Genomic DNA, 15,313 nt, shown 5'->3' on the forward strand with positions numbered 1-15,313 from the left:
AACGAATACTTACACAAAACTCACCTTCTATGACACAAGTTTTGCTAATCCGACAGTGGAGGAGAAACACCTAGAAGGTAGATGCAGCCGATGATGGCAACGATGCTCTGACTACACTTCGGCGGCAACAGACAACGACAAAGGGTGCTCCGACAGCAGCAGACGACGACAAAGGGTGCTCCAATGGTAGCAGATGACGACAAAGGCTATGTCGTCAAAGAGAGCTCTTGTTACAACATATGGTGCATCGTCAAAGGGTGATCCATAACGTTTAGGGTGACATATTGCGAGGAGCTTATGTTAAAGCAGAGGAGTTTACTCCTTAGGGCAAAAACGATGATGATTTTAACCCTTTCTGGTGGGAGGACATTTTTGTCTTTTACTCAAAATATCGTTTCACGGTGCTAATGGTGGGAAAGGGTACTTAAGTATTTGCAAACTCTGGTGGGAGGACATTTCTATCCTTTATTCAAAATGTTGTTTCATGGCGCTAATGGCGGGAAAGGGTACTTAAGTCTTTGCAAATGCACCAGACTTCAATGCTAAGTGATGCATACACACACGGGGAAATGAGCCCCACATGCTTACATAAGTGGCGCTCATTCAGACCCAAGAACATGTACCTGCGTGTTCCGAGGGGGGGGACATATAACCTACTTTGCCTAGGAAGGGATAAGATCGTCGAGCTCATCTCATCCAAGGAGAACTCAAAAGTGAGCTGCTGCCAGGATGGCATATCGAGGGTCACAAAATCCAGTCCACTGATATCAAAATAATGGTTGATGTCTGCAGTGAACTGAAATTTGAAAAAGTCAGTGGCTTTAGGGATGGGCAAGCTGGGGGATAAACCTTTATGGTTTCGAACCCAACTTCTGAGTTATGATAGCATGATGTAACCATTCAGTTATCGTATTTGACCATAATGCTTCTATTTCTTTATAATCAATTAAGGTGCATGGATATATAAAGGCAATATTCTCTTCTTTATAAAATGTGTTTTAATTTATGCATGCAAACAATAAATAAAAGCAGATCCAAGCAAAGCCAAATGTGAAATGTGAGTGCACCTAATCCCACCACAAAAATACAAAAATACAAGAAGGAAATGACTCAAAATGTTTGGTCCATAACTATGAGGTAGAGATTGTATAGAAACAATCTAAATAAATGAATATACTGAGATCTAGATTTATTTCTATAATGGGATCCAAGTCTCTTTTCTCACGTGAATCTTCTGTTTCTCCAGTTTCATACTCATATTTGTCTCTTGTAGCTTTTGATGCACTCTTGTTTGATATAAACCTGAGTTGAATTTAAGTCAAATCTACTAAATTTAATGCACTTTTATGTTTTTTATTGATGCACAAATTGCGCCAGTAAATAGTTCTTCCTTGTGTTTTTTTACTGTTGCAAGAAATGCATCAATAAAGAAAAGGACTTTTCCTGGCGCAATATTGTGCCAGTAAACATTTTTTATCGGCATAGTTTTGTGCTAGTAAAAAATCCTTCCATTTTTTGAAATATCTTTACCGGCATAATATATCTTTATTGATGCGGAACTACACCAATAACAAATATTTTGATTTTGGGAAATATCTTTATTAGTGCAGAACTATAACACCTCAATTCAGGATCTCGAGTCTGAGTTCATAGGTATTATTTTATAGATGAAAGAGTCTAAAGTGAACATAGAAGAACCATGACAATTTTTTTTAAAAATTAAAACATTGTAATCTCATACCCCAAACCTCATCAGCTACAACATTCATAATAAAATCACAAATTTAACATAAGGTTCAATAAAATAAAATTAGTAAAATAAAAGTCTCAGCTCAACTCTCTGGCCGTTTGTGAACACCTACTATGAAAGAAGCTACGACGACCTGCCTCTAGTAGATCTCCTGAAACCTATAATTATAAACAAGCGTGGGGTTGACTCTAAAACTCAATAAGACTCTATTTATAAATATAAGGTACACGACCATTACAACTGCAATGAGCTCTAAGCTCATATTCTGAGGTTAGTTCTCTAACTAGCATATATGTTGTTTATACATTTTATCTCCCTTTTACCCTTTCCTTGCCATTCTTGCTGGGGTTCCATTTACATATCTTAACTAGTACATATGTTTGACTTGCATGGGTTAGATGAGCGGCTTCTTAGTCCTCAAAAGGTCAAAAATGCCCTCAAAAGTAATTATGGCAAAAAGGTGTCCAAAACTATCCTTAACCCAAGACAAAACCATAATAATACCATCCAAACAAAATCAATAATTCTGGATATGTCTCCCATGTAGTTGACTAACCCAGTCAACTTTGGGTTGGATGACTATGTCCTCAAGAACAAAAATACCCTCAAAGCTCTCCTAAAATGACCATAATACCCCCAAAGTTCATTGGGGTCGCTCTAGACTCAATCAAACTCTGTTTTTGATGAAACAAAGACCGTTCTCTTTGAAATTTCGATACTAACACAACCATGAACTCAAGCTTCATGAATAATGCTTCAAAATTTCCATGATCCCAAAATTACAAAAAATAAAAAAAAATAATGAAAAATGTCAGATATTACAGAACCATTTTCGATGGGGGTGAGTGTGAATGCAAACCCAGTTTGTATGAGAGAGGGAGGGTGGTAGAGCCTAGGTAGGGGGTTAATGGGAGGGGATGATGATGGTTTATAAACCATCAAAACCCAAAATATGAGAGTAAGAAACTATGACAATTTCACTCTCTCTTAGTTGGGTCAAACCCCAATTGACTCCCATGGGTCGACTCTTCAAAGGGAGAGTCGACTCTCAGGCTACTGGGTAGACATATTTTAAAACAAATAATGCAAGGGTCAACCCTTCAAAAGAGGTTTCAAACCCTTGTGGGTCCTTTTCTACATAGAGGTCAACTCTCAATTCAGAGGGTTGACCCTCGGGTCCCTTCTCTTAAAATAGGGGTCGACTCTCTCTAGAGAGGGTCGACCATTTTTGGTCAAAGGTCCCCCAAAACTTTTCGGGGGTGTTTCAAACTTGTTTCAACTTTGTTTTTAAAGAAATAAAGATTGTTCTTTTCAAAATTTCTACACGAATACAATTATATACTCGGAAGTTATAAAATATGCCTTAAAATTTTTATTATCTCTAAAAATTTGTGGACATTACACTAGGGATAACAATCCATCATAGAGATACATCATAATTAATCATGTCACAACAAGATAATACCCCTCTCGAGGTACAAGCATGTCATTCCCAGAATAAACCGATATTCTTAAAAATTTGAAACTCCACCTCATTTTCTCAATGCCTAACATTCTTTCCCTTTTTTCTACAATTTCACGTGTCAAACCATTATCCTCATTCCCACAACAGGCATATACATGGCATAAATCATATCATATACCCATATTTTCATGAAATGAAAAAGTACTCAAATAAACATGTAATATGCACCATAATCACATGCATCTCTTTAAAAGTCACAAAATTTAGATGCAATATATATTCATAAGCATACAATTAAGTCCATCTATTCACATACATGAAATAATCAACATACACATACTTTTAAAGCACAAAGAATCATAACACCTACACATGACAAGATGCATTTATAAACAAGTATGTGTCTTATGATCTAGGAAGTTATTTGCAAATGCTCCCTTACCTTGAATGCAAGGATTGAATCTTCACCTTGCAGTCAAGTCTCTCATAGAAGTAGTTAGATCTGTTAAGTACATAAAGACTTACTTAATTGATCAAACTGACATTTCCTTCACTTTATAAAATTATCAACTACCCCTCCCAAAGATGGTTTGTTAGACCTCGTTTTCTGTGTTAAGTGTTTGGTCATGGAAATAGGATAGGTAGGTTCCTCTCTATGTCCCAATTTCAATGAATTATACCTCACCCAACTCTGAATTCGGGGTAAGAAGTTATGACTAATTTATGAAGTAGATGCTACAATGGCATTTTGGTGTTTTTACTGAGCTATGGGTCAGACCTAACCTAGTCTAGGTCAGAATTGAGCTCGATCTGTGTTTAGTCTAGACTTGATAAACTGAGCCTTGGCTTGATTGACCCGAGACTTGCATTTCATATATATATGTATATAATTATATCCATACATACATATAAGTATGTACTGAAATAGGGTTTGACCGAACCCAACTAAGTCCAACCCATTCTCTCTCTCACTTTCTTTCTCACCCACTTCTTTTTAGATTCACTGATTTCTCAAGGTATTGACTGTCGATCTATATATACATATACACATATATATACTGAATTCACTTATTTTCTCTCTTTCATTTTTCTTTTTGTTTCCACTGAACCTAACCCAAACCAAGCTGGGTCTAGATTTAATTTGAACTGAACATGAGACATAGTCTAGTCGCTGTCTCTCACTCACAAGTTATTCAAACTAGACACATACCCAGTTTGGTTTGGGTTCAGTTTGCAACCTGAAACCGAGACAAAGCATTTCCATTCTCTCTCTTTGTCTCATCTCATATGGTCAAACTCGGTTTGAGTTTGAACCTAGGCCAAATTAGTACAATCTGCCCGGGGATGAGATAGAGAGTGTCTGCTCTCTATCTTGCTTTGGTCTTGGTTTGGATTTAGATCGAGTCGGTCTGTCTGTTGATGAGAACCCAAGATAGAGAGCGACTCGCTCTTTGTCTTACTCCACCTTACCAGACTTGGTTTGGTTTTACCTAGATTGAGTCAATCTATCCCTTATCGACAAACCGAGATAGAGATCAATTTCTCTCTCTCTTTATCTCGCTTGTCTTAATCAGACTCAATTTGGTTTCACTCAGATAGAGTTGGTGTGTCTGACACCAACAGACTGAGACAGAGAGCATCCACTCTCCATTTCATGCATTGGACTAGACTTTATCTAGTTCAGGCCGAGTTGGTCTGGTTGCAGACCATGATGGGACAAGACAGAGAGGGCTCTGTCTCGCCTGTCTCTATAAGGAAATATAGGTCATCTAGGTCTGGATTCAAATATAGGTTGAGTTAGTCCCTATGGCTCCCACAATAGTAGCCAAGATGGCGGGCGCTTCCCTCTGTTTTGCTTTTCTCACAACCATGCACAAGCAACGCCGACCTCGTCGCTCTCTCTTTCTCTCACATTTGTGACGATGTTGGCAACCCCTCCCCGGTTCGTCGGTATTGTCACTCTCTCTCTCCCATTCTTCTAATGTCGACCACCCAATGTCGACCACCCTTTCTGGGTTGCTGATCTTGGCAACCCCTCTCTCTTGTCTCTCTTTTGAACGATGCTGACAATCATGCATGGTTGGCGACAGAGACAAAGGCATGCCCCCTTTATCGCGCCTCTCTCTTTCTCTCTCATTTGGCATATGCCGGCAACCACCTTGGGTGGCCGACCTCTTCTCTTTCTCCCTTGTTCGAGTAATATCGACAACCACCATAGTAGCCAAACCCGTCTCTCTCATACAGAAAGGATGAAGGGTGGGCGGCTTACCTGTCGGTTGCTCTCCTCGGTCAGACAACACTTCGACCTCGCTTGAACCCTATCTCTCTTTCTCTCTATCCTACCTCTCTTTCTATATCGAAAAAATGGAGGAATGAGAGAGAGTTCTCATGGATTTATATAACCCAATTAGTATATGGGGGTTACCCCCACTACTCTCTTGTTTTAACGTGGAGTCTCCCCCACTTCTACAATACATGAGGGGAGGGGGAGAGACTCACCTTTATTACTCTTAAATGGGGCCCACCCCTCTCCTCACTTATTGTAGAAGTGGGGAAGGGGGAGAGATTACGGTTTTACAAGAACTGCACCAATATTAAATTTTTGCTGGTGCAAATTTGCGCCAAAAAAAACCTCATTTATTGGCGACTTAAAGTTTGCCAGTAAAAGCATTAACGATAGTACTTTTACTGGCTTCAGACCGCCGCCAGTGAAGGTTTTCAATGACACTATTTGTACACCAGTAAAAATGGTTTGTCTTTTAGTGTCGTATGGAAGAATACGTTTTGCACCTAACTACAATTATCACATTATCACGTTTGTTGTGCAAGTAGTGTCATTCCTTTCTAACATGTTTTGACTATATATTATTCTCAAGCATACCAAGCTGCTTTTCTTTTTGGGAAGAAATAAATCTCATTCAAAATTGACAGAATTAAGTACAGGATTTGATGCTAATATGGGTGGGTCCAAACTCAGATCTGACTAGGTGATGCGGGTATCAGATCTGAATTTGGGTCCAACTATATTTCTCATAAGAAAACAATACCAGACCCAATAAGAATTACATAAGCTACACCCAGTCCATACCTGATAAAATCATAACTTTTAAGTTTTTTATATTAAAAATTTGTGAATCTTAATCAGACCTCGGGTCAGACCCGGGTTTGGTATAAAAGTTCATCAATCATACCGACCCGTTTAATAATCGGACCTCATGGGTCCGACCTGGATAGTTAATTGGACTCTCTTCTTTGTAACCAAACTGACAGGATCCTGTATGGGTCGGGATCCAATCATACCCGAACAGTTGACATCCCTACTCATACCTCGTACCAAATTATCTAGATAAAATTGTCAGATCCCACACAAAACATCCCAAGCTGCATTTCACCACACAACCTTTTGTCAGAGATATCACCATGCTTAATTTCACAAGCAGTTAACACTGTCGGGTATTTCGTTCAAATGTTGGACATAATGTGGAGAAAAGAGCGGGGCCCATGGTTTCTTTTACTTTTTGCTTTTCTTTCTAGCATTCAAGCGGGCCCCTAAATTATATTGTACATAACACTGTTCATTCACTTGATCTCCCATGTGAATCAACAATAACCTTGAATAATGGTCTTCATTTTCTTGACAAGATGCATGCCTCACTGTCCTAACTACTAGATGAGGTACGGATCAACGCAGTGTCTAGCATTTCTAGACTAGGCTGGGCTCATCGTTTGGCTTGTAAAGTATTCACTCAAACTCATAAAATAAGCTTGGCAAGCCAAACATGAACAGTAGGCACTTAGCTCGGCTCACCTTGGCCTGACACAGCTCTTATATACTCATTAAGCAGTACTCAAAATATTTAAATAATTTTATATCTAGATTTGCTGTAGAATAAATGATTGAATTGTTTTGTTTCCAAGCAATAGGTTAAAGTTAAAATTCAATTGTTTCTAACTTTGAAACAATGTGTGTGTTCAGATCCTATTACTTGCAGCTATGAAACAATATAGTTTTTTGTAAAACATGCTCGGCTGATCTTCATGAGTCTGAGCTCGGCTCGGCTTGCCACAAGGATGAACCAAGGTTGAGCACCTCAAGCTCGGCTCATACTGCTGGTTTGCCATACGGATAATCCATCCAAATGAGCGACGCTGGCAAGAAAGGTCTCGTGATTGTCCAGCAGATTCTCTTATAAACACTAAAAAAAGCAAGAATGATTGCACAAGATTCGAAGATATCAAAGCAATTGCACCAAAATAATCACGTTAGGAGAGGCGGCCAAGGCATAACGCCAAGCATGGGTTGGCCTCACTCCACCAAACAAAGTACGTGTGAGCCCTCCCCATCTAGGGCTACTGGACGCTGCTCATATCCCATCCACAGCCGTTGCCGCGTTCCCTTGTACCCCACAACATGATATCAAAATACAATACCAATATCTTCTATGGGCGGCTAATCTACTTGGTGGCTTGATGATCTTCATCACTAGCTAGCTATTAATACACTTGCCTTTCAAGAAAATTGTGCATCTCAATCTGTTGATCCAATGGCTATAGCTAGTGCAGTTGGCCAATATTGGCGTCCTCTCTTAGTGGCATCACTGCTGTTGGTGATCATAGCAAGTGTTAATGGCCAAGGAACCCAAGTGGGGTTTTATGCTACCTCATGCCCACAGGCCGAATCCATCGTGCTGGCGACCGTAAGGAGGCATTTCCAGTCGGACCCTACCGTGGTTCCGGGCATTCTGCGCATGCATTTCCATGATTGCTTTGTCCATGGCTGCGATGCATCGGTGCTGATCAACGGGCCCTCGGCGGAAAGAAACGCTCTGCCAAACCTTTCCTTGAGAGGTTTCCAAGTGATCGACGATGCCAAGTCACAGTTGGAGGCTGCATGCCCGGCTGTTGTTTCCTGTGCCGATATTCTTGCTCTTGCTGCTAGAGATGCTGTGGTCTTGGTAAGTGTCTATCAATCAATGGAGGTCCTATGCAGATCAGGTCCACTGAACCTTGCAAACCATATCAATGGATCGGATTTTATCTGATATCTGACTGAATCCAACTCCATTTAGTTGGATTTAGTAAGCTAAAACCATATCCGAACGATATGGCTTTGATTTTTTTTTTTTTACCGAATCCAATGAATGTCCAGATTTGATGGATATCCGAATCTGATTATATGCGTAAAAAGTGGATTTAGTTTGAGCTTTTTACCGTCCTAATCTGGATCCAAATTTGAATCCATTTAGCCAACATCTCCGACCCAAATCTAAACCCTTTTACATCCTTAGGTCCAAGGCATTTGGTACCAAAACCCATCAAATTAAGTACGAGAATATATAGAATAGAGAGTTTTGAAAATGCATGTTTGAAGCATGAATTGTTTGATATTTACACTGAGAAACCGCCCCCCAAGATCAGAGACCTTGTCGTGCTGGCTCTGACTGCTGTACTTACTATCACCCGTCCTGGTAGCATAAAACTCTGTGGGCTTACCCCTTGTCCTCAGGAAGTCGCCAAGCTTCGGCTTGTGCAAAGGATAAAGATAAGCTAAAAAAAGTGCCGTAAAAAAAAAACAGTTAACACCAAAGCCTTTTACTTAAATTCATCTTTTAAACTTTTTTTTTTAACCAACAGCTTGTGTTGGGATGTTGCAAGTTCAATCAGACTAATCTCAGCTTGCCTTTCAAAAAAAAAAAAACTTTTTTTCAAAAAATGGTTGTAATTTATGCGTGTTATATATAATTTCAAAAGAAAATTACATTTTTTTTTTGGGTATTCATGTGCATATGTGGATGCATTGATACATATTAATTGGTCCCTCAATTTTGGACATGCAGAGTAACGGACCAAGCTGGGCCGTGCCCACCGGGCGACGAGATGGGCTTGTTTCTTCGGCCTCTGATGCCAACAACTTACCGGGCTTCACTGACTCCATCGATTTGCAGAAGCAAAAATTTGCGGACAAGGGCCTCAGCACGCAAGACCTCGTTACTCTCGTGGGTACGTGACCACTCGAGGGCAGGCTAGGCCTGCCTTCGTGAGCCTATTGAAAAATACAAACTGTTTTAGCATTTGTAGTGAAGTGATTTTTGGGTTTGATTAATTGGATTGTTTAGGTGCCCACACCATAGGAAGGGCTCAGTGCCAGTTCTTCCGATACAGGCTCTACAACTTCACCGTAACCGGCAACGGCGCGGATCCGACCATAAGCTCCACGTTTCTGCCACAGCTCAAGGCACTGTGCCCGGCAGACGGCGACGGATCGAAGATGGTGCCGCTGGACACGGGCAGCGAAACCACCTTTGACATCTCCTATTTTAGGAACCTGAGGGAGGGAAAGGGCATTCTTGAGTCGGATCAGAGGCTGTGGAACGATGCCTCTACCCAGATCTTTGTGCAGAGGTACGCTGGCTTGATTGGAGGGCTGCTTGGTTTGAGATTCGATTTGGAGTTCTCAAAGGCCATGGTGAAAATGAGCAACATTGGGGTGCTGACTGGCACTCAAGGCCAGATACGTCGTGTGTGCACCGCATTTAATAACTAGTTTAACCCATCATCAATTATCATGCTTCTTGTCAATTCCAGAATAATATATGCGGATGAAGAAAATGAGAGAGAACTTATTAGCATGCATGCGTCTTTACGTGGTGCTCAACCGCATATCAAAGATTGAATTCTTTAAAAAAAAGATAAGAACTGCTCTTGTGCTTAATTGTCGGTGATGAATTATGGCAAAATTATCACGGGCAGGGTCCTGTGTCAAGCTGCTCTGAAGGCCCAGGATCGAATCTCACTGGTGCATGGGGGCTGCCCTTGCATTATCGTGGTTGGGGCACATATAAGGCTAGGTAGTTGTGTCCTCAACCCTAGGGGTGACAAAACCTGACACGACCCGCCAACCCGCCTCTTAGGCGGGTTCTGGTTGGGCTTAAACTAACCCGTTTAATAAACAGGTCGACCCGCCTAACCCATTTATTAAACGGGTCGGGTTCGTGTTAGGGGTATGCCAACCCGCCAACCCGGCAACCCGCCAACCCGGCTGACCCGTTTAATAAACGGGTTAGGCGGGCGGGTCAACCCACCAACCCACCAACCCGTCGGCCAACCCGACCCGCCAACCCGACTGACCCATTTAATAAACGGGTTAGGCGGGCATGTCAACCCACCGACCCACCAACCCGACCTGTCAACCCGTTTACCCGATCCAACCCATTTATTAAACAGGTTGGCGGGTCGTGTCGGGTTACCCGTTTAATAAACGGGTCAGGTTCGTGTTTGCCACAGCCGACCCGTTTGGTCGGGTTCGGGTTGAGGTATGCTGACCAGCCAACCCACCAACCCGACCCCATTGCCACCCCTACTCAACCCTGAGTGGGAGGGAGCCGGGCCCATTAAGGGACTCGATTCTCATTGTCGGTTTTCTTTAGTCATAAAAAAAAAAGGAAAGAATTATAGCAAAATTCATAAATGTAATAGATGCTGTTGTGTTATTGCTACATTCGATTTAGAGGTGTAGCTGGGTCAGGTACATACAATCTGAACTGATGAGACCCCACCCGACATGATTTTGATAGTCCCACTGGGCCTTGTTGCCTATCAAATTTAAAAATGGCTTCAAAACAGGTCAGTTCTTTGGAAAAGAATTAAAAATTGAAGCCATTTGTACCCCCACCAATTTTTTATACCAAGCCCAATTAATTTCACACTATAGGCATGTTTGGAACATAGTGACAAAAGTTTTTATTGGTAATTTCTCATTTTTCAAAAACTCGCGAAAAACTGAAAAAAATTCATTAAATCTTGCATTTTTGGCAAAATTTCAGAAATAAAAAAATTAATTAAAAAATATAAAAAATATTTTTATAAGAAAATATTTTTATAAGAAAATATTAATAAAAACTATTTAAAAATAAAAATACATGACTTTTTTGTCCGTTTAAAATGTAAATATCACGTTTAAATCATGGTATTTATTTATTTTTCATAAATCTCGTGATATTTGTCACTATGGTTTGGAAGCAAGAAAGACGTAAGAAAAGTGATGCAAAATGAAAAATTCTGATTTTTTGACCCTTTCAAATGAGAGACTTTTTCGCTGAGTGTTTTTCTAAAATGCACACTTTTTGATAGAAAACATTCCTCGATGAGAGGAAGGTAGAGGAATGTTTTCTGTCAAGAAAAAAAATATTTTTACACTCCCCACCTTCCATCTCACCACCACCAGCATCACCCACCATCTCACCACCCATCTCACCATATGTGCTTGAATCTACTATTCCTACCAACCTGATTTTCAAAGACTCATTAGGCCTGATCAGGTCGAGAATATAGAGCCTGTATAAAAGCAAGCCAGTTCTTGGGTTGAAAGAAATCTATAAGCTTCAAACCATTTGTACCCAACCCAATTAGTTCCATGCTAAATGCACCTGAATCGACCCAGAACCAAAGCCATCTGCCGCCTTAAACCTCTTGTTCAACCTATTTTATACACAACCCAAACATTTCCATACTACATGTACCAGCTAGATGATATCCCATGTGGTAAGCGGGGTCCTGTGTCAAGCTGAAGGACCAGGATCGAATCCCTCTGCCACATGGGGCAGCTGTTGTTCTGGTAGGGGTCCGCCTAACTCCAGCTTGCTTATCAAAAAACAAAAATATACTACATGTATCAGAACCGACCCAAACCTGAACCCATCTTCTACAAGAACCCATAGTTGACCCAGACCAATTTTAGTGCAGACCCAGTTGGTTCTTTAAATTATATACCTGATTCCACACGAAACCCAAACCGTTCAATCCTGTTTCATAGCATACCTATTAGAGAACCAAATGAATTAATGACTAAACCGATTTTATCGGACTCAATTCTAACCAATCCCAGTTAGACTGGATTTGTCAACAAGATTTTGTATTTTAGTTGTTTATGAAACTTTTATATTGAGTTTGAATTGAATTATTTTTCTTTTCTTTTTCTTGAAAGAAAGGCAAACTTTCTCATTTTATAAATAGTTTCCACAACATATACAAATATAACTGTTAAAATGAAAAGAATTACAACAAAGATTCTAAGAGATGAGATATCCCTCAGAAAGAGATTTGTCAACAAGAAATATTTTTCATACAAGCTAAATCCAATGTGAACCTCATCTCCTATTAACTAAAACCAATTTATACATGAACTGCTATATACCCAACCCATCTCGTACCCAAACCTATGAAGAGCCAATTTAGTTTATACCCAAAACCAAACCCAATCCGATTTATGCTGCAAGCAATTAGCCCGTTTGGGTTTATCATTCTAGTCATAGCCAAATCTGAAACCAAGTCTGAATAATAGTGGGAAGGGTTTGGGTCCAATAAAACCCCACGGCAGGAACTATGGCTGCACATGGATCGGATATAGTTGGATATCCGATCCAAGTCTGACATGTTTTTTCCGAATATGGATTCTTTAAATAAGATCCGGATTCACATTAGGATCAGATTCAGATTTGTTCAGTCGGAATACTTTCGGGTTTGGGTCGGATTCGGATCAGCATTTTAAATAGGATATGAAATTGATCCAATTCAAAATCCAACCCGTTACATATTTTTACATGTAAATAGCTTGTTTTTGTTCTAATTTTTTAGTATTCAACCTTACCTCATCGGATCTGAGTAGGATCCAGATTCCAATTCGGATTCAGATTTGACAACATCCCGCCCGAGTCCAACCCGTTTACACCCGTAGCAGGATCCAACCTAGGTACAACCCTAAGCAGAACGTCAGCAACAGCGAATATGACAACAGGTTGCTATATCTGTCAAAAATATGAACAAAAGAAGAAGCTGCTCAACTTATCAGCTATTTCGAAAAGCCTTCAAAATTTTGTTCATTACATTCAACTACCTACTTTATTTGAACAAGTTTCAAATATGACTTATGATGTTATCATATGGTCTTTTGTTAAACAAATCGATAACGAGGGCATTTTAGTCACTTTGTGTAACTAAACAAAGCTTAAGTCATGAATGATTTCGCGACCAAAGATGTCTTTGAAACATAAATTAGTAAACCATAAAAAGCAGGCAGCTAGATGTAAGAACCCGAAATGTTAGGCGCCTTTGTGTAAATAGCTGATAAGTTGTGCACTCAATTTTGTAAATTAATCCAAAATTATATACAACAAATTGCAAATCAGTGTTGGTTCTGTTTGCCCTTTTAACATAATCAGAAGCAATAAATGTTTGATTCTCTCTATATGTTGCACGGGTAATCAATGTTGTGTTTTTGGACAGCGAAAGCTGGGGTTAGGCAGACCTACCACTTTTATATTAAATTATTTCAATACACGCGATGAGTGCAATAATTGAGATAATGACAATGGACAACACTGATCCATATATGTCATTTCTCAAAAGTTTAGAAATGTCCAACCTTACGTCTATCAAAATGACCAAGTGTAAATTGTATTTCAGACTTGACATGGTTGAGTTGCACCCTTATGAAACTATGCTATTGTCCTTATAAATTAAAAAATGACTGACATATAGTCTATTAAAGCCGTGTCATTTTTTCAAAAGAATGAGCTTTTTGTGTATCACTAACCTTGTTGGGTTCTTAAGAAATAGTGTCACAACAACAACTACGTCTTCATCCTAAAATAATTGGGCTCGGCGATATGAACCAAATAAGAAAATCATTCTGGGTCTTTCACATGAATCCTTCTCCTCTAATCATTTCTATCCAAAGTCATGTGGTCGGTGAGGTTCAAAGCATTCATATCCTTTCCTATCATTTTCATCCAAGTCTTCTTAGGTGTACCCCAATCTCTTTTAACTAATATATTTTCTCATTTCTTCATCCTTCTAACTGGAGCATCATATTTAAAAGAAATGTACCTAATTTATTTGGAGTCTTTTCATGGAAGACCTCACACGAGTTGCCGTCCTATATATATCAAGGTTTGCATAATAAGATCAATGAGGATCTCTTAGGCATTAATGTTTAATTGTCAAGAGGCATCATGAACAATGTGCTCTCTAACTAAAGGAAAAAGAGTTCCTTGTTTTACGGATGGAGCTTTAATGAGGGACAGGTGCTGATGATTTAAGAAAAACAAATGCTCATCTTGCTATGGCTTCTCAGATCATAACAATTGTATGAAAATGACTAAGTAGAGATCGAGACTCCTTAAAAACAGAAGGCAAGTAATTATGACCTTTTTGTGTGTTTTTTGTTTATGGGGCAAGCTGAGAGATAAATCCTTTTTTGGATTCGAACCTGAGCCCCTCGATTACGATAGTGCCACCTAATCATCCAACTATTTCACTTGACCTTGCTTTCTTGAATTATATAACGGAATGTTTTGAAGATCTTTAAGGATTAGATTTCATACGTAGGTTTGTTAATTGGCATGATAATGGGACAATTTGGTTGATCTTGATAGATTTGTGAGGCTGCACATACATCAAATTCTGTAACAATTAGGAATGATTATATGATGTATGACTATAGTGATAAATGTAATATGACATTGTTGCTCGGGTTAGGAATTTTGGACAGCAGGTAAAGTTGGTTAGGTTTAGGTCTAAGTCAATAGGTAAACAGGGTACAGGGTTTGGTAAAAAAATATGTGTGCCCAAACGATACCATAAAAAAAATCTCAAATTTTAAGGGATCGTTTTGAACACCTTGAACTAGGTATACTTGAAATTTCAGGAGTAGCCAATACAAAAACAAGAAAAACTGATTCAGACAAGAGACGAAACAGACAAGACAAGAACAGACTGGATTTTGGGGAAAGATATGTCGACTTGTAAAATCATAATATATTTGCAGAGAACTCAATAAATCATAAAATTTAGAGAGTAGACGATTTTGAGAGAGAGAGATGAGAATCAAGACAAGTTCAATTCATAATTCATTTCATGATTTTCAAGCCAAGAACAAGGCCCTATATATAGGCCACAAAGGAGCACTTAATGCCTTACACAAATTCATAAGCAATATTAAATCTAAATCTAAAACTACATAAAATCTAAAGTAGGCAAAAGCTAAATCTAGTTAACCGTATTAAGACCAAGCAAAAAATAGGGGTATTTATCTCTATTTT

The 15,313-nt window shown here is 39.4% G+C and overlaps 1 protein-coding gene across 1 annotated transcript; it reads left to right on the forward strand.

The window, feature by feature from the left end:
- Positions 1-1,200: 1,200 nt before the first annotated feature.
- LOC149812077 (peroxidase N1-like) lies at positions 1,201-9,759 on the forward strand. Its single transcript, XM_089992972.1, has 4 exons — positions 1,201-1,225; positions 7,806-8,170; positions 9,053-9,215; positions 9,332-9,759. Exons 1-4 carry the CDS (start codon positions 1,201-1,203, stop codon positions 9,757-9,759), a joined length of 981 nt encoding a protein of 326 aa, XP_089849098.1.
- The last annotated feature ends 5,554 nt before the right edge of the window (positions 9,760-15,313 follow it).

The sequence above is a fragment of the Nuphar pumila genome, chromosome 17, assembly GCF_984573655.1.
Source record: "Nuphar pumila chromosome 17, dmNupPumi1.hap1.1, whole genome shotgun sequence".
Taxonomy (NCBI): Eukaryota; Viridiplantae; Streptophyta; class Magnoliopsida; order Nymphaeales; family Nymphaeaceae; genus Nuphar; species Nuphar pumila.

Bases quoted from the DNA above. Each gene is read 5' to 3' on its own strand.
- LOC149812077 (XM_089992972.1), top strand. From the start codon at position 1,201: ATGGGATCCAAGTCTCTTTTCTCAC. The intron at 1,226-7,805 runs GTGAATCTTCTG...GTCCTCTCTTAG, and splicing joins ATCCAAGTCTCTTTTCTCAC to TGGCATCACTGCTGTTGGTG. The intron at 8,171-9,052 runs GTAAGTGTCTAT...TTGGACATGCAG, and splicing joins CTAGAGATGCTGTGGTCTTG to AGTAACGGACCAAGCTGGGC.